General features: G+C 40.6%; 1 protein-coding gene across 6 annotated transcripts; it reads left to right on the top strand.

Annotated features, from left to right (window-relative positions):
• Positions 1 to 2: 2 nt before the first annotated feature.
• Positions 3 to 27,285, top strand: OFD1 (OFD1 centriole and centriolar satellite protein). 6 transcript variants are annotated; one of them, XR_013232031.1, is made up of 23 exons: positions 3 to 168; positions 1,068 to 1,169; positions 2,138 to 2,338; positions 3,292 to 3,360; positions 3,566 to 3,596; positions 4,720 to 4,827; positions 6,180 to 6,316; positions 7,321 to 7,494; positions 8,557 to 8,663; positions 9,819 to 9,938; positions 10,515 to 10,588; positions 10,680 to 10,771; positions 10,898 to 11,087; positions 12,333 to 12,463; positions 13,284 to 13,395; positions 14,985 to 15,563; positions 17,347 to 17,494; positions 18,271 to 18,371; positions 20,579 to 20,698; positions 21,841 to 22,035; positions 24,009 to 24,167; positions 25,361 to 25,425; positions 25,768 to 27,285. XR_013232031.1 is itself a non-coding variant. In XM_077343205.1 (23 exons), the coding sequence occupies exons 2-23, from the start codon at positions 1,074 to 1,076 to the stop codon at positions 25,817 to 25,819; spliced, it is 3,042 nt and encodes a 1,013-aa protein (XP_077199320.1). In that variant the 5' UTR covers positions 3 to 168; positions 1,068 to 1,073; the 3' UTR covers positions 25,820 to 27,285. The 6 variants fall into 6 exon arrangements, 5 of the variants coding, with proteins under 5 accessions (XP_077199320.1, XP_077199321.1, XP_077199318.1 ...); XM_077343205.1 differs by having other exon boundaries at positions 17,353 to 17,494; positions 21,841 to 22,022; XM_077343206.1 differs by having other exon boundaries at positions 21,865 to 22,022.
• The last annotated feature ends 553 nt before the right edge of the window (positions 27,286 to 27,838 follow it).

Raw genomic sequence — 27,838 nt, 5'->3', positions numbered from 1 at the left:
ACTGGGCGGGGCTTCGAGTAGAGCGGTTGGCTGGGCGGGGAAGACCGCGGGCGCTCTGTGCTCTCGGCTCTGTGGGTTCGTGCCCCGGGAGCGGGAGCGCGGGGTTGGCGTGCTTTCTTCCGTCTGCGCTCAGGAGCTTCGCCCGCTAAGTCGCTCCAAGCAGAGCCTGTAAGCGTGGAGGGACGGGGGACCCGCTCCCGGGGCTGGTTTGCCAGCAGCGGAGAGAGCAAGAGGTCTGGCGGGGCTGCTTGCAGATAAGAGCGGCCTGGCCTTGCAAATCAGGACCTTGGGAATAGGCTGAACCTTGGATATGCGCCCTGGTGTCTTTTTTGCCTACACAAAGTCCTCGAACGAACAGGGGGCCACTTGATGTTGCTCGAGATTGCCTTTTGCACATGTAGTTTTAATGCTTCTTTTCTAAGTGAAGACCTGCTGGGGTGCTAGTTAAAGTTTACATTACATGAAATCTTAGACCATTTCTGGTCTCAAGGGATTTATTAGGAGTGCGTTCAGCCCTTATAATACAACTTTGTGTTTAATTATGATATACATGCTTCCTTCCTACTTCTGCTCCTATTCACAAACCTTTTTTGGTGCTTGTCAGGTCACTTTTAAGAACCCTGTAGCTTAGAACATGCTGTGTAGCATTTGCACTTTCAGACTTTGTGGTTGTGAGAGCTTGCTTGCGGGGGGGGGGCAGTGATAACACTCCAGCTCTTTTAACATTTTTGTAGCTCCTCAGTTTCCGACCTGTGCCCCCCTCCCAAATCCCTGGATATTTTCCTGGTTCTATAAACCCAAGAATATTATATTGATGCTAAAACTAAACATTCTCCATCATGTGGTAGGATGTATGTTGGTTAATAATGAACATTCAGTTTTAAACAAAAACTCTCCATTTTCTGCGTGTTTAATATCCTGTTCCAAAAAAAAAACCCTTAAGACTTTTAATTAAATCCTTAAATTTTGGAAATTAAGATTTGGATGTGTAGTGTGTGGTGTGAGAATAAAGTAACTGACAACTTTCCTGTTTTGAATATTTCACTAGATTTTTATGTGTGTTTTAGATCCTGATGTCTTCACCTGAATTTAAAGTTCTTTCACAAGATGAACTCCGGAAAAGACTGTATCAGACGTTTAAGAACAGAGGTGTTTTGGACACACTGAAGGTCTTTGATTTAAATTAGATTGAAGCTAGTGAAGCTGATCATCTGTGAAAATGGATGAGAGCTTATTTTTACTATTACAAGGAGTTGTTAATATAAGCAACAGTCTTAATGGACCTGAGTATGTTTTTGTCTTTAAAAATGCTGAAATGCAGCAGAATGCCTTTAGACTTGATTTCAGAAAATCTAAAAATGCAAGCTAATGATGTAAAAGGAATCCATTAGTTGAATGTTGAAATCTGATATAATCTCTTTTCATTTGGAAAATGTAGACCTTTTTAATATTGCCTCAATTCAAATTGAAAAACGAATATATTTTGGATGACACATTAAAATTAAATGGATTGTGTATTCTGGTTTTAGATTCTTTTTTCCTTACCAATCTGAAGATGAACATGGCCAAATTTTAAATTTTGACTCCTGGTAATTTTAAGAGCAGATGCTAATTCTAATTAATCTTCTTTAATTATGTAAACTATACCCGAAGAAGTCACGGCCTACAATTTTGACATCCCAGAACTTTTGACATCCCAGAACTCTGATATAATTGAACCAGTAGCAAAGTTTTTACATTTTGCCATGAGAAATCGTGAATGTATTATGTCTAAAGCATGATCTTTGCATTTGTTCTCACTAGCAGTGGATCCTTTTGCACTTTCCCTTCTTATATTGTACTTTTATATGCTATTAAAGGCTTGTTGTTGTTGTATGTAAACTATATTTCTTCTCATTCTACCTGTGTTCCCCTTGCTTCCAAGCTAACTCTAACAAGGTATTCTATTTTGTTTAGAAAGAGTAAACAGCTCTGGTACTGCATCTTGGTTTTTAAGCTTGGTGAAATTCAGAAAATGAAATTGGAATGTCCCAGGTGTTGTTTGGGAATAGTAAACAAAAATCCTCAGTACACTTGTCAATTTCTGCCAAGGGTTAAATACATATTTTCAAAGTTTGCTGTTTTTCCTCTGTTGCAGACTCAGCTTCGTAATCAGCTCATACATGAATTAATGAATCCAGTTTTAAGTGGAAAGATCCAGCTACAAACTGTTCCTAATGACAGCAGCTCGTTGTTAATTAGTGCTTCCAACAGTCTGGTGGCAGATCACCTCCACAAATGTGGATATGAGTATTCACTATCTGTCTTCTACCCAGAAAGTGGGTTAGAAAAGGATAAAGTAGGCATATAACTCTTTTGAATGATATATGAGATTATGCTTTGATGTTCAATTAAGGATATATTGTCTGTATATTGACGATGGTGAAAATACCATGTATTGTCTTGACAAGTCTGTTGACTTGCGAACAGCAAGAGAGCCATTTTTGCTAGGAGCAGGCCTGTACAGGAACATGTCATCAGAGGCAAGTGTCAGATATTGGTCTCTGTGTATGCTCGATTTTGCATTGCCTGCTGAGGATATGAAGAACACACCAAATTACCATAGAGCAGAGAATTCAACCTTCCAGCACTGGAAGTAGATGAACTATCACCCAATGAGTCCGTTTAAAATGGATTTCTGTATGTAGAGATGGGGGCATCCAGCAAGAATTCCTATTTAAGACTCAGCCTTGTCAGCCACTGAACATCCACACATTTTATTTTTCTTTAAATTTATAGCCCACCCTCCCCCATACGGAGGTTTGTAATGGGGATATGGGAAACCATTAAAACATGCATCTTTTGGTCTAGCATGCTACTTTGCAATGTGAGGCATTCTCATCAAGCATGACATTTTTGTGTGCTGGGTGTTACCTCTGTACTCTGAAGTGGAGATGAGAAATATCACAAGTTCCTATAGGCATATGTGTTTGTAACCCCAAATAAAACTCAACTCATCGTATTTATCAGAGACATTCTGGGAAGTGTTATTCCTGACTCTATGAGGCACACTAGTTTTTCTAGTAGTGGGATAAATTTTAAAGAAATAGGATGTGATACATCAGTGTATGAGACTATAAATCAATAGATTCCAGTTAGTTGAAGGTTTTAGATGGAAAAGCACTGTCCATTGGCATACATTTCATCATTTGAATTGTCCCAGTTGTTTGTGTCAATGTAAATTTTCAAACTGCTTCTGTTTAAAATATATAGCTGTGAATATGAGGTCTGTTTTTTTGTTTTCTTACACAGTTGCTTACTATGCAAGATCTTCTGCAGCTAATGAGGATCAGTCCAAAGACAGATCTTTACAAAACACTGGTAAAATAATCTTATTTTTGAAAATCATAGAATCCTAGAGTTGGAAATGACCTAAAGGGTCATCTAGTCCACCCCACCCCCTGCACACAATGCAGGAAATTCACAACTACCTGCCCACCTAAGGTGACCCTAGTTAATGCTGGTATTGTCTGGTATTAAAACCGGGTGGAAATAAATTTATACTGTTTTTTTTTTCCTTTTCCAGATTTCAGCCTCTCAAAAGGACAATGCGAAAGGTACGATTTAAAATAATTAGCAGAAAAGCCACTCCTGACTTAGCAGGCATCAATCCAAAAACTGTAAATGCATGTTTGATCATTAAATTTGTGGCTGTTTTCACTGTAGTCAGATTGTTCTTTAAAGAATTGCATTGAAAGTGATGAGATGGTATTATGAAAGTGTTGCTTTTGATTATTTGTACGTTTTATATCAGTGGTCCCCAACCTTTTTATCACCGGGGACCACTCAATGCTGGGGACCACTCACTGGGGACACCTTTACTGAGGCCCAGTGGGGGGGGGTAGTTTACTCCTCTACTCTCAACCACTGCCCTAATGCTCTCCGATCGCTATGGTAATGTTTAAACATCCCTTCAAAATAAGGTACAGACACGCCACAACAATGAACATAAAGAACATTTTATTTTCATAGAAATTTTAACTCATGACAATGACAAATCAATGGGAACCCTGAGCTTGTTTCTCTGCAACGAGATAGTCCCATCTGGGAATGATGGGAGACAATGACACCCGAAGTGTGTTGTAAAGCAGTGGTCCCCAACCTTTTTCCGGCTGGGGTCCGGCGGGGCAACTGCCCCGCCCGCGCAGCGCGTTTGCGCAACAAAAATTGCACATGCGCGGCACCTTTGTGCATGCGCTAAAGTGCCGTGTATGCATGATTTCGGCAGCACATGGCGCATGTGCGCATGCACGATGCGCGGCGCGGCCCTGATTCCCTCTCCCCCCCCGCAGTAAGAAGCTTCCCGGGCCGCAAGCTTGCGGCCCGGGGAAGTTTTTTACTGTGGGGGGGCGGGGAGAGGGAACCGCGGCCCGGCGCCCTGGCCTTCGCGGCCCGGCACCGGACTGCGGACCACAGGTTGGGGACCACTGTTGTAAAGGGCCAGGGGGGGAGGGAGAAGGCGTCCTTCGGGGCCCACCTCCAATTAGTCAAAGGACCACGTGTGGTCCGTGGCCTACAGGTTGGGGATCGCTATTCTATATGACACAATTTTTATTTAGATTTGTTGAACTTTTAGTAACTAGCAGGTATTTACTGTTGGAAAATAGTATTTATTGTTCCAGCATAATTTTGAAATACTAATTTGTAGAAGAAATATGTGATAAGCAGGGCATCTCTAAGGTTTTCTTGTACAGGTTTTAACGGAGCTGATAGAGCACAATCTCTGCAATGTGACGTGTAATGCAGGAACTCAGACGGGTCCCATACCACGTTACAAAGAATCTCTTGGTAAGTGCAGCTGTTGTGACGTCTTCAACACTGTGTGAGAGAATACAGTAGTGCTGGGGAATACTGCAGATTTTCTGTACTGGTAGTTAATGTAAGGAACATGGGAAGCCCAGTGACACACATATGACCACAGAAATGTAGGGCGAATGGAATACTCACTCTCCATTCTCTCATACATAAAGGAACACAAAATACTACATTGCAGTACACATGAGATCATCCTTTTTACACAACTGAAGAGAGAGCGCTTGGTCACTGTGACCACTATTACTAGTTCATTTGGATAGTTAACAATTGTGTAATATGGAACCTCTGGAGCTCGGGGAAGGGAAGAAGACCCATTGCAATGGAAATGCTTCGCCTAAAAAATCCTTTCCACCACACAATGCATTTCATCCTTTGCAGCAGTCGATACCTGTGGCAAGTACTCCTGTCAAGTGTCATATCGCCAGCCAAGAGCATGCCAAGCCCCATTGTCTAGACCAGGCCATAGACTAGTTTGCTCGGATGCAAGTTGGAATTCCACGGATCCAAGGCTTAAGCTGCCAGATACCTGCTTTTCTGTCTTATTTCTGTACTCGCTTCAGAGCCCGTTCCTAAGAACGGGCCTTGAAAGAGCCCCCTCCCTTGGCTCCTGGCCAGGTAGCTTTGGGCTGCAGCTCACAGCTGGATCAAGTGGGGCAGGCAGGGGCTGGGCAGCTTGTTAGCAGGGCTGGGACAGAGCTCCTTAACAGGCAGTCAGCAAGGCCAGCCTAGCAGGCCAAGAGGCCCTTGTTAGCAAGGCCTCCACCACGACCCTTTGCCCAGGGCCCTCTCCCCTTACCTGCTGCTGGCTCCAGGCACTGAGGCATCTGAGAGCAAAGAGGCTAGAGTCCAGGGATGGAGGGTGGTAGCTGCAGGGGCAGGGCTAATCAGGGCAAAGCTGGCTGCACCCTGATTGGCCCTATTCTAACTTGGACAGCCGGACATGTCCCACCCCCTAGGCTGTTTCATAAATATATAGAGCAGGGGTAGTCAAACTGCGGCCCTCCAGATGTCCATGGACTACAATTCCCATGATCTCCTGCCAGCATTTGCTGGCAGGGGCTCATGGGAATTGTGGTCCATGGACATTTGTAGGGCTGCAGTTTGACTACCCCTGATATAGAGGAACAACAATGGGTAAGGATGCGCACACATACTGACTTTATTTTTTAAAAATGACCTTTCTACTACCTTGCTATCCATAGAAGCCTTTTCAGTAGAAGTTGAATAGATCAATAACCTGTACTGATATAAAAAAGAGGAGCAGCAGCCAGAAATACCTTGAGTTGCAACCAAATTAAATGGGATATCATTGCATTTTTCCATAGCTGAGAAACTGCAACTGATTGATGAACAGTTTGCTGAGAAATATCCTCAACGCCACATATCTGAGTCTTTAGAAGTAAAACTTGTTGAATACAGAAAAGAAATAGAAGACCAGCTCCAAGCAGAAATGGCTCAAAAGGTCAGGGAAATGGAAGGGGAAAGAAGGCAATTTAATTATAGACACTTTATATAACCTTGAGATGAGATTCTGCACGGTTTGTTTTGATAGAATATGTAACCCCAAGTATCTAAAAGAGTGATAAGAAAAGCAAGTGTTATTTTCATCATTAATAGAAAGAATAAGAATTTGCTAGTTTACAAATGCACCTCTTCATCTTACCCATTCCAGAGATTTTGAATGGTTAAAGAAAAGTTGGGGGAATATACATTAATGTTTACGTGATGCTTTTATTTTTTTGAAAAATGTAAACAACACTTTAGGATCAGTGGGGGAAGACAAACCTATTTTAGTGATTAGTGCATCTTCCCATGAATTGCATAAACTACTAAAACCTTGGAGGGGGAAAATACAGCAAGACCTATTTTGTATGTATGCTTGTGAGAACGCTGATAGGTTGAAAAGCTGAATCTGACACTTCTTAGGGAGCGCAGGGAGCCTAGATGCAAGAAAAGGGAACTTTAAGGCAAACATATGAGTAAAGATAGGAGAAGAGAGCAGTGAGGAAAAGATTAATCAAAATTTGGTCTGAAGGCTCCACCTGGGAAACAACAGCACGCCAGTTTTGTGTGAGGCTTGTTGGCATGTAACCCAAAGGTTACCTCCTAGTGTATTTGGCCAAATACAACCCTTCTCCTCTCTTTTCCCCTCCTCTCCCCCTCTGTTTTCATTTGTCACCATGTCAGCATCTTCCGAGGTATATGTTGTAGATTTCTGACACTTGTCTCAAAAATTGAATTCCCCTGGGCTAGTGATGAGGATTGGGGAAGGAAGCGGGTAGTGCATCTGCTGGGAAGAAGGCTGTTACTGACAACGTTCTCTTAAGCAGAGTTGCCTTTTCTGAGTCCACTGAAATGTGGATCTACTGGTGTGCAGAATTTCTCTGAAACTGTCATTTAGGTGTGGTGTAACTTTTTAAAAACTTAGCAAAGTTGAAGTTTATAGTCTTGTTTCAAATTTAACAGCTAAAGCATTTCAAAGATGTTGAAATAGCTAAAATTAAAATGGATGAAAGGGCACGATCCCAGAAGGAAATCTCTGAACTTCGTAGAGAGTTTGACAAAGATCACCAAGCCAAGTCAGAGGCTCTAACCTCACGCGAAAGAAATGCTATTGCAAGGCTTCAGAAGCAGCAAGAGGTAATGATCAAAAGTTGTCACGAAATGCAATGCTAATGGATTCTAATTTATTTTGATTCAGAGGCACTTGGCTTGTCCACTAACAAGAACCATGTGACCCTGACCTGGTTAGCCCAGGCTAGCTCAATCACATCAGATCTTGGATGCTAAGCAGCGTTGGTCTGGATTAGTGCTTGGGTGGGATCCATGAAGAACATTCAGTTTTCCTATACAGCAGCAAGCAGTGGCAAACCACTTCTGAATGTTTTTTTCCCCTTAAAACCTGTTACTAAAAGTTGGCTGTCATTTCTGGCATGATCCATGCCAGAAATATTTTAGGAGTGACATAAATTTGCCCAGTAGATCCTAGTTCATACACATCTCAATTTGTGACTGAATTTCCATGGTGAAGAATGGGCATCAAATCCACAGATAAGGTTGTGCGAGTTGGCCACCGAAGCATCTGTTCCTGCCTGTAGCAGCCAGTGCTGCACCACGGGGGGGGGGGGGGGAGGCACGGGTGCTGGCGCGCCAGTCTAAGCACACACGCAGGCGCAGAGCTCCTAACCACACTTCACTGTGCAGTGTGTGCTACTTTTAACATGGATATTCATCAGAGTAGGTTCAAGATCTTTGTAAAAAAAAAAAAAAAGTGGGTTGTGGTCTCAAGATGATCTGTGCTTTAGCTACTACTATCCCGCTTGTGCGACCAATTTTCATTGTGTTTCTTAGTTTGCTGCGTATATTTAGGGAGAAGGTTGCTACATCTTACTCATAGTGAGTGTGGAAGCGTTTCAAGAGTCTACATTTGAAGAAGCAGGGGTATATTTTCATTCCCTTCATTTCTTAGTCAGTTTTTGTAAAATTGCATGTATGCCCACAGCTGTCCCCCATAAGCTAGTTAGTATTCCGGAGTTCGTTCTGTTTCCTTTTCTAATAGAAGTTAAGTCTATCAGCAAACTCGTGGACATGTGTACTTTGCACCAATGGATAGTTGCAGGAAGTCCTGAAGAGCTGCAGCTTCTTAAGGTCATGTGGAACTTTGGGTAGCATATAACAACAACAAAATTGCTTTTGTAATAGATTGATGCCAGAGAGATTTATGTACAGAGACAAAGTCTGCTGAAAGATCTTGAAACAATAAGAAGCCGAGAAGCAGAACTGAAGCAGAGAATGGAAGCTTTTGACCTGTGAGTTTTAAACATGGAACTACTTGGTTCAAGAAAGCTTTCCATCTTTGGCAATGCTTTGGTTTGCTGGAAATTGTTTATTTTACAAAATTTACTGAATGTTTATATCTGCTGGATGTTGATGTGAGTGTATGTTAATTATTTTGCAACTTCTTTGGCTGTCTGTTTACTTGAATGTGAGGCTTACATAGCAAAAAATTTGGCCTTCAGTAATTTCTGATTTTAATTCTGCTTGGCCTTCTAAAGTTCCAATCAGGAGAGAGGAAGGGAATGTAGCAAGTGAGAAAAATCCTCTGACCCACCAGTAGAGGGAGCAGCGAAACCATTGAAATGGGAAAAATATGGTACCTTTTAAAATCCCAAAATAATTTGGATTTAATACATTGGTCAAGGATCTCTCAGGGTTTCAGGATTGGGGAGGCAGCCCTTTGAAACCCTAACATGCTCTGCAGCACTTCTGCCACAGCCGAATAAAGCAATAGCAAATGGTAGCTTTGGTGGAGCAAATGGGCTGACTTGTGGCTGCCTCCCTTGGTGTTGTGGGCCTTCAACCATTTTATGTGAATTGGCAAATCTGGTATCTAGGGGTGTCGAATTTACCAGCATTTGCAGCTAAGGCAGAATGGAATAGGATGGTAGTGATGATAGGTCTGGGCAGCTCTGGCATGTTTTATTACTTGGAATATTTGTGCTTCTTATATTTAAAACCAGGGGTAGTCAAACTGCGGCCCTCCAGATGTCCATGGACTACAATTCCCAGGAGCCCCTGCCAGCATTCGTTGGCGAATGCTGGCAGGGCTCCTGGGAATTGTAGTCCATGGACATCTGGAGGGCCGCAGTTTGACTACCCCTGCTTAAAACAATAAGGTAGGCTACATGTGGCAGTTCTTGAAGCTGGCTGTCCAATTTGCTAGTCTATAGAGCAATGCCTCCAGGTTTCACTAGCCAGTCCCTGAGAAAAGGAGAAGTCTAGAGGATGATCCACAACATGTACTAACGGGCATGTGCTTCAGCGAACTCAACTGAGCTGCTGTAAAAGAAAAAAAGGGGGACCATTGCAATAAGATACTTTCCCATGATGTTTTGGTTATTTCTGTTCTCCATATTTATCCTATTATACGGTAGCTTTCTTTGTATTTTCTTTCATTGTTCCAGTGCTCAAAAGCTTCAAGAATCAAAAAATAAAACAGTTGAAGATGCTCTTCATCGTCGAGAGGTAGCTGTGAAGACTGTTGAAGAGGCTTATGATCAGAAGCTGAAGAGTGAACTCCTGAAGTAATATATTGTTCACCTTCAGAGGATGTGTGTGTAGCACAAAAGCAGGGATGTGGACTGCTAAGCCAAATACCGTAAATACCTCCCCTACTGCAGCAGTGACTCTTTGGGAAAGGGGAGGGGCTGTCACACTGGCGCAGTCCTTTTCTCCTCTCATGTCATATGGAATAGTCCCAGCAGGCAAGTAGGGAGTTAGTTCCGTAATCACAACAAGCAGGCAGCTGATGGATGTTTGAGCAACACTTCTTGGACCCCTGCTTGGGGTGTGAGTAGTGTTTCTTCGTGAGCCAGTTAGTGAGTTTACCTGTCAATACTCAACAGTTGAAATGTTGGCAAGATGGCACCAAGAGAGGCATGCAACAAAAATCACAAGTCTCCTCCAGAAGATGATAAAGAGCCTTTCTCTCATGTTGATGTTTTTACTAAATTACCAAATTTCACATTTAGAAAACTCTCAGGTCTTGAGTGTTGTACTGAGGTTTTGATAGCTAGAAATTTGGTTGATAATGCAAAATGCAATTGGTACAGTATTTAAGCTAATCCTCAGAGAGCCCTATGTAACAATGTTGTTCCTAGGTATCAGCTGGAACTGAAAGAGGACTATATAGCTAGAACCAAGAAAATTGCAGAAGAAGAGAAAAAAAATAAAGGTGATTTATTTTTGGGGGGGAGGGGTTAGACTTCTGTACGTTTGCTCAGAATGTATCTGATACCAAGTTTTATTGATCTCTGGCCGTTCAGAGAGAGCTATATTTTTACATGAAGAGTCAATTTCTGTGGATTCAAAAAAGGAAGAATTCAAACAAGCTGTTGCACGTGCAAAAGAGCTTGAGGTAATTGAAATGCTAATCTACATGTTTTAGTAGTGTACATAGACAATTTGGAGGAATAATATATCAATTTTTTAAGAATAAATGTATTCTCTTATGAATAGTCTAATGACTTTTTTTTATTCCTAGCGCGAGCTAGGCTCAGTGAAGGCTCAAGATTTGTTGTTAAGTAAGCAGAATCAATTGTTGACTGAAAAACTGAAAGAAGTCTCAGATTATCCTTTGCTAAAAGAAGAGAAAATGGAGCTTCAGGTACAGATAAAGATAATTCAGCAACAGTTGGAGGAGGCACGCAGTGACAACATACAACTCAGAGACAGTAGGAATCTATTTTGTAATATTTTTCTAGGGGGTTTGTCAGCATGAGTTTACATGTGTAATGGAAACATGGAGATTCTCTTGTTTGTTTTTGTTCTGGTATATTAGATTTTCAAAGTTTGCACAGTGCTTCAGAAAGTAACTGCTAAAATTCAAAATTTCCTCCGAAACACAATTAACAATTGAGTATGTACATTCTTGTGTGACTGACATTGGTACCTATTGGTTAGAACTAGTTGTGTTTTTCCCCCTTTAAGTTTAGTGAAGATTAAACTCATAACTGCTTTATCTCAAGAGTATTCATTTAGCTAATTAAGAAGACAGTGCAGGATTATTAATTTTGAGATATTTACATTAATAGGCTCTTCTTATTTTTAGTATTTTCTCCTGGGTGCCAAAGGTGGGAATGTGCTGGAGCAGTTGACTTCATTGTAGTAAACAGAGTTTATCTATGTAGTTTGTGTAGTGATTACACTGTGGTTGAAAGTTTCAGTTGGTCTGCAGTAGAGGAGTAAGATTTGAGTTCAGTAGCAACTTAAAGACCAACAAGATATCCAGGGTATATGTGATGGAGGACTCTTGTTGATCTGTAACTCCTGAAGGATTTGGGCCAGTCACTGTCAAACTTAGGGTGTTCTTCTCAGGATGATTACTTAGGCTTAAGCCTACTTGTCAGGCATTAATATCTGTCCCAGTTTTCTCCTTCATACTGGTTCTTTGTGCCGCATTATCTCAAAGTTATGCATTTGGGGGTGGGGGTGGGGCGAGTCTTAATCACTGAGGGTCTAACTGCCCAATGTGTTTTGAACTCCATGTGCAGAGGTCCCAGCATTCTAAATAAATAAAAAAAAACTAATCAGACATGTAGAGATTTTATTTGGGCCTGCCATGTGAGGGAAGGGGGCTTCCCATCCTTCTTGCCTGTGCTGTTTTTGACTGGAGAAATGGCATGGGAGGACAGGCTTAAAAGCACCTCTGGACCACAGTCCAGACCCAAATTGAGCGATTTTAGGAGATATTTTTAGGCCCTGGAGGTTGTAGTAAAGGAAGTTTAGCTCTTTTTCTCTTTTCATGGAAAATTTTTTAAATATCTGCAGATACTGTTTGAATTATTGCACTAATGGATACAGGTGAATATTTGGCTACAGAATGCTTATTTGTTAAATTATGCATTACCTAACTTAACTAACATTGAAGGACTGTAAGGACGTGACTAAAGTTGCCACCACATCTTTTACATTCGTAGAGCTGACTCAGCCATCATCTGAATATATTGTCCTACAAGCAGAGCTGAAAAGAGTAGAACAAGCTAGAAAACTTGAACATGATGAGTCCGAAACTTGTAAGCAGTTCCTGGAGAAACAATTACAAAAAGAGGTAAACTTTGCTATTTTGCAGATGTTTATACTTATGCTTATGCTATATTCAAGCCTTTTGTTAAAAAAAAAGAATTCCCATCTGAGAAATAACAAAATAGAATTTCTACTTAAACCCATTATCCATGTTTTTACACAATCTGAGTTAAGGATTAATGCTACAAAAAAACAAAAACAAATTGACCGTAGAAATGCACTGTTAGCAGTGTAAGCAGGCTCTACAGTCCGCCCTCCTGAAATGGGAGCCCAGTGTAGCATCACCCCTGTAATGATAATCACCCAAGTAATTGCTGAATGTCTGCTTAAGGAAGTGGGACAGCTCTTTTTTTCTTTGTTTAGGTTCATATTTTTATGCTCTTCCTAAACGGTTATTTACAAAGCCACTGAAACTTTGTAGTAAATAGTAATTTACTACATAGTAAAAACTATGTAGTGCAGGGGTAGTCAAAGTGCGGCCCTCCAGATGTCCATGGACTACAATTCCCATGATCCCCTGCCAGCATTCTCTGGCAAGGGCTCATGGGAATTATAGTCCATGGACATCTGGAGGGCCGCACTTTGACTACCCCTGATGTAGTAAATACATAGATTCTGTTGTACAAGTATGTAGATAACACATGCCAGTGGCTGTGAGCACAACATGCATCTGTTCAGTTGCTACATGTATATACTTCTGAGTTAAGGCTACTGTTATTTCAACAAACATAATTTATTACTGCCTTGACAAAAACAGAACTGCTGTCGATGGGGTATTTTTTTGCTGGATAAGAGCTTGTTTTTAAATCTCTTCCTTTGAAAGTTCTTTTTCCCCCTTTTTTTAGGTTGAGAACTCTCTCAAACTAAAGACACAGTTGTCAGACTGTGAAAATACAATCAGGAAGTTGAATGCACAAGTGGAAGAACTGAAGTTACAATTAAAGCAAACACAAACAGGTTCAATCTTTTTCCTCTTCCCCCAAACTGAATCTATTAATATGAACCACTTCAGAATTAGGTACACCTATGACCATCAGTCTGAGTTAGTCTGTGTAAAGGACAGTATTATTTACAGAAATGATTGCTGGTACCAATCTGTTAATGTGTACACTCTATAAAATGTGTACACAACTATAAAACATTGTAAGTGTTTTATAGTTGTGGGTTGAATCCAAACTTTCTTGTTTGCCAACAGTTCTGCCTTCTTCTGACCTCAGAACGCTCTTAGTACAACATAAATTTCAAATATGGAACTTGATATTTGGCATGGTGACAAATACTTTTAAAGCCATGTTGGTGGTTATGCAGGGAAATCTTGAGCCCTGTGCATTCTGCTACTGAATGCTGAAAAATTAGAAGGCTCTAGGGAAATAGTCAGGTAAAGGGAAAGGGTCTATCCTCAAAGTAAAACATTTTCACATCTTTTCACCCTTTCATTTCTTTCTATTCCTCTTGCTTATACATAGTTTGTTGGTATTTCAAATTCTAAACGTTCCATATAACTTTGGATTCCTTTGTATAATTTTAGCCCACAAAAACAGCAGGGCAGAATTACAGTATTTGCTGGCGTATAAGACTACTTTTCCCCCCTGAAAAACATGCCTCCAAGTGGGGGGGGGGGTCGTCCTATAAGCCAGGTGCACTTCAGTTGGGATAGACATAGCTGCCCATAGTGGCCCATAGTACTGTAATTTAATGTAACAAACTCCATATTTTGAGTGGAAATGTTGGGGAGTCGTCTTATATGCCCAGTCGTCTTATACACCGGCAAATACGGTATTATATAATAATATCCTTCCTCTTTGTCTGCATTGGATGTTTGAAAAACTAAGTGAAATCCTACTTAGATCTATTCAGTGGGGCTTACTCCCAGGGAACTGTCTTTATGATTGCAGTGTAAATGCCACTCTCCACATCTCAGAGTTTTGGGATTGGGTGGGGGGTGGCGGGGTGTTTTGGTCAATCTGTTTTTTCACAAATTATCATAATGTAGCACACTAAACTAGTCATTTGGCAAAATAAATTGTTGCTTAGTTGGACCTTTTCCTGGAAAAACTAATTTATTTTTGACAATATCAATAGAAGTAGATAATTATTTCACCAAATATTAGAAAATCTTTATACTTGCCATGTATACTCAGGATATTCAGATAATGGTGAAACGGAAGAATCAGGTTATTTTCATGCTGAAGAACTGAAACTCACTTTAACATAGTAAAATACAAACTTGACTTTAAATGTCCACTTTTAATGTGTTAGAAACCCTTTGGGAAATGGTGAACCAGCAACAGCTGCACAGCAAATATTCACTGTTGCCTTCCAGTAGGTTTTAACAAAAATGATTTAGGATTGCTCCTTACAGAGTATAAATGTGTTAAGTTGAATACTTTTTGTTTTTGATTTACTGGCTTTAAGTACTCTGCAAATCTAAAAGCTGGAATTAGGAGTTCTTTGTACGAAAATATATTTGAGTACAAATTCAGCTGATTTGATCATGATTTCTTATGTTGATTTTTCTATCCTGTGTTCTGTTCTTCCCTGTTTAGCATTAGAGAATGAAGTATACCGGAATCCTAAACCATCTTTTGTCAATCATACCATCATCGACTACACTGGTAATGGGACTGTGCCTCGTGATATTTATATAGAAGGTGCCTTCTTAAACCCTCTGCATGTAGCCGGTGATACTGGAATGGAAAATGCTACAAATCTCAATCCTCATCCTACCCTGAAACATGCAACTTCACCGGATTCTGATTTAGAATTTGTAGCCAATACCAAGACTAGGATAAAAGAATTGGAGAGAGAAGCAGAGTATTTAGAAGAAGCCTACAGGAATTACCAGCACAGAGTGATTCAGAGCTGTGTTGGCCCAGCAAAGGCTCACTCCTCTTCACCTTTATCTTCTCGCCAAAGACTTTGGCGAGCACAGGATGACCCACCTGCCCAGGATGTTGCCCTCAGTCATCCCAAAAGTAAAAAACATGACTGGACACCCAGGAGTGAGTACCAGTTGAAAAATTATCTGACGCCCCCACAAAAAAGAGCTGTTTCATCTAGACGTCTGTCTTCTACACCAGTTTCAAAAATAAAGAAGAACCTCAGTAGCAAAATGTTTTCTGAAGGTAAACAATTTTGTGGATTACAGGATTGCGTATAATAATTTAAACTTTACAAGTGAGTGGCTGCTTGCTGTGCATAGCTAATTTTGTATTTAGTGGTTGGCATGTAATAGAGTAGTATGTTCAGCCTCATGCCATACATTTTTAACCTCATCCTACCTATTTTTTTAATATAAATTTTATTTATTCAGAAGAGAGAAAGAGACTACAGAAAAAAGTAGATACTGCCTATTTCATTTGCAGAATTGTGAATGAATATTAAGCTGATCACAATATGTCTTTAAAGTACCTATTATTTCCCCCGAGTTTATATTTCCACCTTTTACATGTAACTCATAAATAATGCATAAAAAGGTAAAGGTATCCCCTGTGCAAGCACCGGGTCATGTCTGACCCTTGGGGTGACTCCCTCTAGCGTTTTCATGGCAGACTCAATACGGGGTGGTTTGCTAGTGTCTTCCCCAGTCATTACCGTTTACCCCCCAGCAAGCTGGGTACTCATTTTACCGATCTTGGAAGGATGGAAGGCTGAGTCAACCCTGAGCCGGCTACTGGGATCAAACTCCCAGCCTCATAGGCAGAGTATCAGACTGCATGTCTGCTGCCTTACCACTCTGCGCCACAAGAGGCTCTTAAATAATGCATAACAACCTATTTTTGTATGGCCCTCTAAACAGATTCACAAAGTGGGGAAGTTGGTGTTTGTGGGCTCTTCTCTAGGTCCGCTATTGATGCATGGAAATAAACTTGAGATAACAGGGCTTTTTTTGCTGAGTTGAAATGATTCCATCTGTTCTGTAAATTAGGATGGTTCTTGTTTATCCAAGAAATATGGAATGTCCATAGCATGGAATATTTCCACTACTGTCTTCCCTTCCACCTACAATCTAAAAGCTAATAGAAACTTCTCCATCCTTCCCCCCCCCCCACCACCATTTTAAAAGAAGGGGGCACATTGTAGCAGTCTTTTTTTCCTGGCCCCACTAACATGTCTTTCCTTGGCAAGGAACATTTATTCTGTTACAGTTTCAGTGGTACATGCAGAAAACCTTTATTTGCATGGATTAACTTCTTTTAAGACTCAGGTGACAAAGCAACCCACCAATTTGAAGTTTTACTTTGTTACGTTTTTTAGGACATTCTTTTTCTTTAAAAAATGAAAACAACCCCATCAAGTCTTTCAGATTATTGCTCAATATTTGGAATTGCAGATCTTTCCCATTGCAGTGAGAATTCATAGAATCATAGAGTTGGAAGGGACCTCATGAGTCATCTAGTCCAACCCCCTGCACTATGCAGGACACTCACAACCCTATCATTCATCCACTGTAACCTGCCACCCCCTTAAGCCTTCACAGAATCAGCCTCTCCATCAGATGGCTAGGCAGCCTCTGTTTAAAAATTTCCAAAGATGGAGAACCCACCACCTCCCGAAGAAACCTGTCCCACTGAGAAACTGCTCTAACTGTCAGGAACTTCTGGATGTTGAGATGGAATTTATTTTGAATTAATTTCATCCCATGGATTCTGGTCCGTCCCTCCAGGGCAAGAGAGAACACCTCTGCTCCATGACAGCCTTGAAGATGGTTATCAGATTCCCTCTCAGTCGTCTCCTCTCTAGGCTAAACAGACCAAGCTCCCCCTAACTTTCTTCATATGTCTTGGTCTCCAAACTCCAAATTCATGAATATCAGTCATGTAGTGTGTTAGTTTTAAGTACTTTGTCAGTTTCAGGTCTGTTCAGGCATTACAGCAGCAGGATTAGTGGTAATTTTCTTTTTCTCAGATACAGGTGTGTCCTGTCTTGCATCATCTCATCAGCAGGCAGACCAGCCTCTCTCTCCTATTCTGAGAACAGAAAATCCTTCACCGCCTGACTCTGCTTCCAATACCTCAGCAGCTTCTTCTCCAGTGCCCAGTGAGCAAAAAATGAGGTACATATTAATGGAGAAGTAATAATCTCATGCATCCCATAGATATCTCTTTCAATAGATTCAATCAAGTGTTCTTCCAAGAGCATACTTTGTCTGTACCTCAGAAGCATAAAGATATATCAGGTGCTTCCTGTCCCAGAATGCTTGGGACACTTCCCTCAGCCATCATTTCTTTATTAACTGAATTGCATGATGCTGTACCTTGCGAGTCCAAAGCAGGTAGAGCAAATAGCAGTTTGTTTGCAAGCATGCCAGCTGCTGTTGATGAGTGAGCCATGCGGGTGAATATTCTGGCAACATGGTGGCTCGTGTTCTTATAGCCACATAACCGGGATGGATAATAGCTCTAGCCATGGTAAGGGTGAGTGAATTCTGGAGGTGGTAAACCAGGAAAGAGAGAGGGAATGTAGAATGAAATATTATGAAATCATGGACCATCTTCATCAATTTGTTCATCACCCTGTTACCACAGAAATGCCACATCTTCCTAAACTGCTGAGACACCAGTCACACCTGCATTACACTCAGGTTTAGAAGGGCTGATGCACTCTGACCCCTCACACGGGCAAAACCACTGGCTGAGGGAACAGTAAGAACTGCTGTTATCAAGAACAGCTGCTTTGGTTAAAAGATCTAACTGGAGTACCAAATTGGAACTCCATTGACTTCCAGTTGTTAAACCATCAAAGTCTGTCTGGGTTGCCTTTGTAAAGGGCTGTGGATACTAATGACTGGAACTATTGCTAATTTGTAAAATTGCTTTCTTTTTTTTCTAGTTTTCATCTACAGGAGGATGAGAAACAGGATATTAGTGATTCTGCGAAGCCTGAGAAACTAATGTACGAAGACCTTGAAAGTCATGGCTTTGTCAATGAAAGTATGTGCCTACTGTATTCATTAGTAGGGGACTTTTCTCTTTTTTGCTGTCAGATAGCTGACTTATGGCAGCCTCAGCAGAGAAGGCAGCCTTCCAAGGCCACAGCAGAAGTGAGGAGGCAGGCGTAGCTTCAGTGGTGTGCTGGCCCTCTGATTGGTTCTTGGGGGGGAAGGCCCTTCCCCCAAGGCCCAATCAGAGGACTGGTGGTCTTTTGTGTGTGTTTATGTATGCCTAGAGAGTGACAAAGATTAGGTATGCTGCAAGTGCCCCTTGAGTTTAGAATCCTATATCTATGGATATCATCCTTGATCAAAAAAAAGACAAGAAGCTGACTAAGCTGGTCATCATGCATTCTGCCACACTGACTTTGCGTTTGGTCCAAGATGTAAGCAAATAGAATTGCTCAGTGCTTTTAAGAATTGGCACTAGAAATTAATCATCAGTAATATTTCATATTATCTAACAGGGAATAATATACTTTGCCTACAGAAAAGCATAATTGTCTTTTGCATAAATTAGCAAAGCTGCTAGAGTGCTCTATAAGAGCTGTAGGCTCAGTAAAAGGTAAGATCAAATGAGTGATTAGAAAAACTCTGGTCCTTTGTTGCTTGCCACTAAGTACAACTGATGTTTGTCACAACCAAGGAATAAAAGAATAGATAAAAGGCTTTTTATTATAAATTAATATGGAAAAGTAAACTGTCTAGGGCAAAAAAAAAAAACCCTGAAAATTCAATGAGACAAAATTGTTGGAGCACTTGTATGACTGCCTCTTTCTTCCAAAGATATGAACAGAAACAGAGGTGTGAGAAAGAAGGTACTGCTATCCTATATATTTTCTAAGTGCTGCTGTCCTATAGGTCAGCTTTTCTAAACCTTTTTGCCCTTGAGAAACCCCTGAAACATTTTTCAGACTTCGGGGAAACCCTGGAAGTGGTGTCAGCAATTCACACCTCTCTGCCACGCTCCTGGAAGTCACATGTCAGCAGAAGTGATATTACCCAGACACTCCCACTGAATGTGATATCATGCTCCGTTGCCCCCTTTCCCATGCAATGCCAGAAATGGCCCAGCAGTCTACTCCACTGGGCCGGGAACAGGGCTGGGACAGGCATCCACTGCTCCATCGCCCGCTGCCCACCCCCAGGCAGTCAAGTTAAAATGAGTGTACTTACCTCTCTGGACTCCAGTCACTACTTTATTTGATCAGTCTCAGCCAGCAAGAACTTTGATGACTAGGGCCCCTCTCCTTTTCACCTTCTCCAGGCCATTTGGGGAAGGGGATCAACATAACCATATATTGTCATATCACCTGATTATTTTTTTAATTAAAACATATAAAATTAACTCTTAACCAACTGCTGAAACCCCTAAGACATAGGGGCCCTCTTATTGGGTTGTAGGCCATTTCTGCAGAGAGCAAGGGTGCCATGCCTTCTGTTTCTCTTTGTATGCATACTGAGATGCATAGCAGGAAAGCAAGGTGAGATAACATAGGAGAGGAGAAGAGGATTCCTGCATAGCTCTGATGCTTGCTTCCAGTATACTTTCTGTTGTCTGGCTAGTGTCCTTTCTCCTGTCCTTAACTCTTTTAGTCTGTTGCCTCTTTTAGTCTGTGGTCTTGGCCTGGACATCTGTAAGGTGATAACTCTGGCTCCCCCTCTTTCTGTCACATGACTCTGTCATGTGCTTAGAGCTCCCATGCTCAGTGAGGCCCAGGTTTGAAAGGGTTGAAGACCTGTCTAGCGTATCCTGTGAAATTACAGTGCTGGAAAAAGAACACTCACAAATAGCAGACAGGTAAATTATAGGCCATGTTAGTTTTATGTTGCATGAAAATGAATCATGCTTAGAGTGCTTTCCATTCTGTATTAACTTTCGCGTTTTATTTGTGAATAGTAAAATGTTAAGGCTTCATTCAGTTGAAGCAGTACCAACTCTTGGGTTAACAAATGCTTGCTAGAACTAATTTCCAAGCCAGAATGTCTCATGATTCTGATTAAAGCAGCAGTGCATTCTATTCGAAGTCCCCCTCCCCCAAGCCCCGTTCTCAGAGAAATGACTGAATTGGCCAAGAAGAGAAACTTAATTAATGGCTTTCACTTACGTATTCTGAACTCCAGTCATTCCCACACTGTGTGTCCATTTTTTGTCCTGCTTTGATAATTGCAGAATAATGAGGGCATTGTTCATATTTTTTCCTCTAGATCAAGAGGACATTCCAGAGCAGCTCGAAAGCAATGTGTCACATCCATCCGGGCCCATTGTTAGCGGAAGCCAAGGCCCGCTCTCTTTGCCTCCAACAGTTACTTCTCAGCAGGACACAAGTGAGTTTTCATCTCGGAAGACTGTGAATATCCTTTTTAGCTAGCAGGTTTGATCAAAGGATATAGATGTCAAAGCTTTCCAAACATCTTGCCTAAAGCTTATTTGTAGGCTGCCCGTTAAACCAGCTACTGTTCAAAGAAGGGGAACAGGCAGTTTCTTAATTTTAGATTTGTAGCGTCACTAGTGCCATCTTTTCTTGAATGGTTAAGGCACATTTTTATATTGCTTCTTAAAGCCGGCCTCTTAAAATTGAGAGCCATCATGATGTCATGGTTAAGAGTGGAAGACTCTAATCTGGAGGACTCTTTCACATGAAACCTGCCAGTTGACCCTTGGGTCAGTCATAGTTCCGTCAGGTGCTTGTTGTGGGGAAAGGAAAGGAAGGCAACTGTAAGCTGCTTTGAGACTCCCTAGGGTAAAGAAAAGCGGGGTATAAAAGCCCAACTTTTAAATTTAAACATTTTTAAATGTTTCATTTTAAAGAGCCTCTTGTGGCGCAGAGTGGTAAGGCAGCCGTCTGAAAGCTTTGCCCATGAGGCTGGGAGTTCGATCCCAGCAGCCGGCTCAAGGTTGACTCAGCCTTCCATCCTTCCGAGGTCGGTAAAATGAGTACCCAGCTTGCTGGGGGGTAAACGGTCATGACTGGGGAAGGCACTGGCAAACCACCCCGTATTGAGTCTGCCATGAAAACGCTAGAGGGCGTTTTCCCCAAGGGTCAGACATGACTCGGTGCTTGCACAGGGGATACCTTTACCTTTACCTTTTAAAATGTTTCATTTAAGCTTTAAGACCCTGGTTTGCACCTTCTCATTCATGTTTTTTTCCTAAATTATCCAAAATGTTAGTGAAACTGTGGCACATTTCACAAAATAAGCTGTGGCAATTCTGAATGTCTGTACACCAGCTTGGGGTGGTTGACTAGGCACATGGCAGGTAAAATAGAATGCTTTTAGATCTTGACATTATGGTGTTGCCAGCCTTTGTAAGAATGTGTTTCTAGTAACAGCACACATATATATTTAGGCATGCTGTATGGAAGATGATAAGAAAATGCTTCAGAGTGCATATCTGGGTAAATGATAATTTTGTAATTTGGATTTAGTAGCCTAGCATTTTGTGATTATTGCTTTGAATGTATCAGGTGGACAAGAGCTTAATGTCTTAGGAACCCAAAGGCAACTTGAAAAACAACAACAGGAGGAGGAGGAGGAGGAGAAAAATTGGGAAGAAGAAAGGAGGATCAGGGAAGAAAGAAGGCTGAGAGAAAGACAAGAGGCTTTGGAAAGAGAACAAGCAGAACTGGAAAAACTGAATGAAGAAATGGTAATATTCTTAGGTACTTGTTATTAGAGTGCATGGTAAGCTATTTTTCTTTTGTTGGAAATGAAGTTGCAGCGCCCTTACTGCATAGTGGCTGTTTTATGCACAATAACCTGTCAGCAGTCTGAGCAGATGCGGCTGCCTTACACTGATTCAGGCCATTAGCCCTTCAAAGTTGGTACTGTCTGCTCGAACTGGCAGCAGCTCTCCAGGGTCTCGTGTAGAAGTTTTTCATATCACTTGCTACCTGATCCTTTAGAGCAGACCTTCTGGATGCCAAGCAGATTCTCTACTACTTAGCCATGGCTGGTCCTCAAAACCTCAAGGCAGTTTATTTATTTTATGTGTGCACAGATGTCTTGCAATGTTGCAACTTGTTTTGCATGTTTTCAAGTAATTGCCTATAAATGCTCAAACAAGTGCCCAGAAGCATAACTAACACTGTTTAAGTGTTTTAGAGTGACTGACTTGGGGCACAGTCAGGGTAGTTCACCACTATACAGCTCCTGCCATCACACACAATAGGTTCCAAATTAGTTTTTAAAGTTTAGAATATAATATGTACATATCCACCAGTTCTCAAATGTCATTCTTGAAAAACAGCTAGACACATTCCCTAAGCACTAAAATTGTCCTGCAGATGTTACTTGTCACTATGGTAGTTGAATTCATCCCAGGATTGACTTCCATAGTACTCAGAGATGCATCTTTGAGCTAAAAATCAGAGAAACAATGAATAGATTTCCCCCTACGTGGTTACCCTCTCTCTAAGTATCTGTACTGTTGTAAGAACTGTTGATAAGGGAGTAGGGCTGTTTGCTTGTATTAATTACTCTGCTAATCATGTAGACCAAGGGTGGCCAAATCATGGCTCTCCAGATGTCCATGGACTACAATCCCCATGAGCCCCTGCCAGAAAGCTGCTCATGGAAATTGTAGTCCATGGACATCTGGAGAGCCACGGTTTGGCCATCCCGGATCTAGACACTACCTAACAGTATTGTCCAAGTGTTATTCTCTGTTTTATTTTAGAGGCAGGTACTCTCATGAGGGACGTTTTTGTTTTCTGCAGCAGAGCAGCTTCCTAGATTGTGGTGGTGGGAACTGTATGGAGTGCTCGTGAGGTGTATCCTGAGAACGATTTTAGAGAGCTGATTCTATATCCTGAATGATAACAGTTCAAACACCAAGTGAAAATGCAGTTAATTCTTAAGCGAACCATTTACTAATTTATTTCATCCACTCACATGTGAACAGCAGCACTGCTGCAGGGATTTCTGGGGGATGTTGATTATTCAGATCCATCCTATTCTGGTTTCTGAGCGTTAGAACCAAAACTGCCTTAGTTTCCTGGGGCGTGACTGACACTGGCAGATAGGCTAGGGAGCAAAGGACTCCTGGATGTCTCAGTAGCATTCAGTGTATCCAAATTGTAATGGCCTTTGGCCCCTAAACCAGTTGCAACCACACTCTGTCAAGGAGTCCCTTTCCCGAAACAGCTCATGCACTGAGAAAATACTCTCCCATCTCTGCAACTCTGAACTATGGAGGGCAGCAGTGAGAGAGTGAAGCGTTCCAGTTGTGGCTTTGAGGGTGTGGAATATCCTCCCACAGGAAGTTCTGTTGCTCCTTCCTTCGGTAGAAGGCCTTTTATTTTGAAGGGTACCTAGCTAAATGGGCTGAAGCTGTCGTTTGGTGCAATTAAAATGTTGTTAGAGATGTTATATAGTAATTCCTTGCCTTTAATTTGTTTTGCTGGTTGGGTTTGTTTTTATACATTAAGTGATATGATACCACAGGTTTTTAATAAGCTGTTGAGCAGAAAGGTGAGTCTTAAATATGTATTAAGAAATTATAAACGATAAAATTGATAAATTATATGTCCCTATTTGAAATCCTTGAAGCAGCATAGGATGTTTTATAGATTTTGTTATTAATAGGTCATGTTTACTTGGTTAACCCCTACCGTTCTTCTGGTATTCTCTTAAGCATATTCAAGAATCAGGGGCAACTGAAGAGAAAACACAAAATGAAAAAACAGCAAAATTAGAAGGAAGTCTGCTGAAAGCCGAAGACCCATGTGGAAACCCATTGGAGAAATACATGAAAATGGTTCAGCAGAATCGAGAGCAAGAGACTGCACTCAAGGTGATATTTTCTGTCAATAGATAGTTGAAATGGTTAAAGTAAAATGAGTAAAATGAGATTTGGAATTGACATACTGCTGGAGAACTGCCACAGCAGTCCCATCATTTCAGTTAGACATGATTTAAAAAATGTGACCCTGGCTACTGAAGGTGCAAGTGAGGATTTCCCCCCCTATCCAGCATGACATTTAAATCAGGACTTAAGACTACCCCTTTTTTGTTCTTTTCTTTCCCTTTTCACCTGTAGCTAGCATGCAAGGCAGCACGTAGAATGGGGATCCACTTCTTTATATTAAAAAGGTTACACATTTTTAGCTTTTTTGTGGGTACTTAAGAACAAATTGTCTGCCTCAGGGTTTCTTCTCTCATTTGATTTCTATTTCCATACGTAGCCAGTTTACCATAGTACATGACATCTTGATTTGCATAATTATTTTCTTGATACTAAGAAATGAAGTATTGCTAGGTATTGTGTTTGGTGTTGATGCAGAGCTTGCATTGTTTCAGAATTTGAACATTAACACCAGCTAGCTGTGAGCATTTACAGACCAAAGCCTGAAAATATATAGATTAAATTTTTCTACAGACTAGTGGATAACACAAAACCGGATGTTGTCCGGATAAGATCATAGTTCTGTTGTCCACTCGGTCACTGGGCTAATGACATGGTGCATCCATGGATATTGAACTAAATTCATAATATAAAAGCCATCCAAAGCAGACTTAGAAGGGTATGTCCCCTGCTATAATGGTCCATTGTTGTAATGCTGCTTAGGGTGACACTAAAAATATGTTAAAGCTGAACAAGCATTGTTTTTAAAAAATGTTGTGTGGCTGCAATAATCTATAAGCTGTCCTCCACTGATGTCAAGATGACAGGGTGACCATTATCTTTGCTCCAACCAAGTACTATTTTGCTATTTCCTTTTAGAACTGATTCAAGCAGAGTAAATATGAGCTGAATTTCATATGTCCCCTCTTTCAGATTCAGTAGTACGCAATTATGGCAGGACTGGCCCATAGATTCCATTCCATAGTATAATATTGAAAAATATTTAAGAGCTTACCAAAACAATTTTGATAAAACAGGTTTCTTAACTTTATAAATAATCCTACTTGCACATTTATGTACAATAAAATCGTAGTGTAAAGAGATACTAGAACACCCATTAATCACTTTTTCTTACCTGCTAGACTTCCAAGAAAGAAGATGTTGAAGTGTCTTCAGAGAGACTCCCAGGCAGTGAAAAGGAGGACAGGTATGTATTTTTGGCATATCTGCTTAATATATTCCTTTAATAAAGGAACCTATTAGATTTGGGAAACTTTTATTCACCACTGTGATAACTGTTGCATAATGAAAATCATATTTTTCTCATATGGTAATTGAAAAGAAATACATACAAATTATATAGATGTGTAAATTAAAATTACGGGACGCTGACTTGCTCAGTAAATGTTATTATATAGTTGTCTAGCAGCTCACTGTCCTAGGACTGTCAGTTGAGTGAAGGCTAGCTTGAAGGAGAACGGCAGGGTTCTCAGTGTTGTAACATTTAACTTTATCACCTTGTTTTAAAATCCACTCTTGTGTGTTCCAGCTTTAGTGCTGCTGGCAGCCTGCAAGGAGAACCTGATGAAGATTTCTGGTGAACATAAATTATCTGCCCAGAAAGATAAATGTAATAAAAATAACACGCAGCAAGATGCTGAATGTGTACAAGATAGTTAAATTGTGGGAGAGCTATATGAAGACTTGAATCACACTATAAGAGACTGGTTACTTGAACAAATAAGCTCTGAACTGATGTGCCAACAATCAATTCCACCTGTTCAAAATAGTCCAACTTTGTATGAGAACAGCCATTTTGAAGTCCAGACTGGATGGATACAAACTGTCTCCCGTCACGGCTGTTAGACATTAAAAATCATTGATTTTAATATTTTAAAAATCAGATCGTATTTAGTAAGATAGCAGCCACAGGAAATAATTTCTTCTGTTCATTCAGAAATGATTACCTTCTGCGACTTACACTGAAGACTTGATCGGGTCATCTACCAGATCTGTGACATTTGTATAAATTTTATTTGTATTTGGGCATTATTTGAGAACTTACCTATTGTTGCAGTCTATTTTCAACAAGTTAAATGTTGGCTGTAAGTGAGATGCTTCTCTTGTAATATGAACACTTAAAAAATCAGAATGTACTTACTTTCAAAATTATGTTAATTGAGTACGAGCTTATTGTTAAAGTCGTAAGCTTAAGCAGTGGCTGCTACACACTCATGTAATGTTGCCTGCTTGAGTCCTAAGGCAGTCCTTTAGCATAATTTTTAATACTGTTTATATGGGAAGAGTATTTTTTAAACTGGGATTTGATTGGCATTGTAAGCAATTGTTGTTCTTTTAGTGAACAGAAAGAAACAAAGTACTGTTTTCCACTTCCATAAAAAAGCATCAGCATTTTTTTTTTGCATAATTAAAATAGGGACCATGGAGTCTGTTCACAAGATTAGGGGACTGTCAAAATACAGAGACTACATCAAGCAAAAAAAAATTGCTGTGTGCTTTGTATCCTGAATGTGTCTTCTGTACTTAAGGGTAAGAGAAGGTGATGCTCTTTTGATCCCTGAACTCTTAGTACTTTTCTTTTGACTAGAAATATGGTGACCAAATTCATTTGATCAAAGGCTTCCTCAAGTGGTAATGTAGGGTGCAATTTAGAACTTTAAAGGCTTGACAATGTATTGCCTACAGTACATTGTATTTTGCAGCAGGGATTGAAAATGTTATGACCGCAAGTTTCTTAAAATGGCTGCTACAGATTATTATGATTTCCAGTGCAAATGCGCTCTGTATCTGACCACAGGAAAACATTTGACAAATGGAAGAGTCCCGAGTAATAACCAGTCAAGCACAATGTTTTGAGGGCATATTTTAAAATCATAAGGTAAACCTGTAAAATATTTAAATATGCGTTTAGATATATGTAAAACAGGCTACCTTAGAAATCAATTTATATAAGGGTGTGTGTGGCATTAGACAAATGTACTGATAACAGCTTTTAAGAAGAAAAAGAAAAAATTAAATAAGCAATGGCTTTGTTTTGTAAGTTTAAGATTTCACTGAATTGTGTTAATTTAAGAATGCATGTGTACATGTTTCCAAAGGTGGAATATCCAGATGTAGGCAGTAGGCAGTACACGTAAGGAATTTTGGTCCACGAAGAATCACCACCCAAGATTTTAAAAAACCTTAAGTTTCCAACTGACAGGAGGCACTTCAGGAGAGGGGAAGCAATTTTTTCCCCCAGTTCCCACCTGCCATGTTGTTTCCAGGGCCTTGTAGACTGGCAGGCAGCAGAACAAGCAGGACGGAAAGTTCCTCGTACATTTGTTTTACAGGATCCTGGCCAAATAACTACTAATGAATGGCTACATAATGATTTCAGTTTCACAAAAGGAACCAGTGAGACAATGAGTATTTAGCGTTCATTTACTGAATGTGCAGGGTGAAATAAAAGCTTTTATGAGGAAAAAATGGTTCATAAATAAAACAACCCCAAAGGAAGTTGCTGTAAACAGAGCCTTCCCAATGAGCACCTTGGAACGTAGCTTGACCATTAGATTCTTTGGCATTTGAGGTTTTTTCTGATAACCTCTTAAAGATTC

Source organism: Paroedura picta, chromosome 6 (genome assembly GCF_049243985.1).
Source record: "Paroedura picta isolate Pp20150507F chromosome 6, Ppicta_v3.0, whole genome shotgun sequence".
NCBI lineage: Eukaryota > Metazoa > Chordata > Lepidosauria > Squamata > Gekkonidae > Paroedura > Paroedura picta.
The sequence above is the reverse complement of the archived record's forward strand: the minus strand, read 5'-3'. Positions and strand labels throughout refer to the sequence as shown.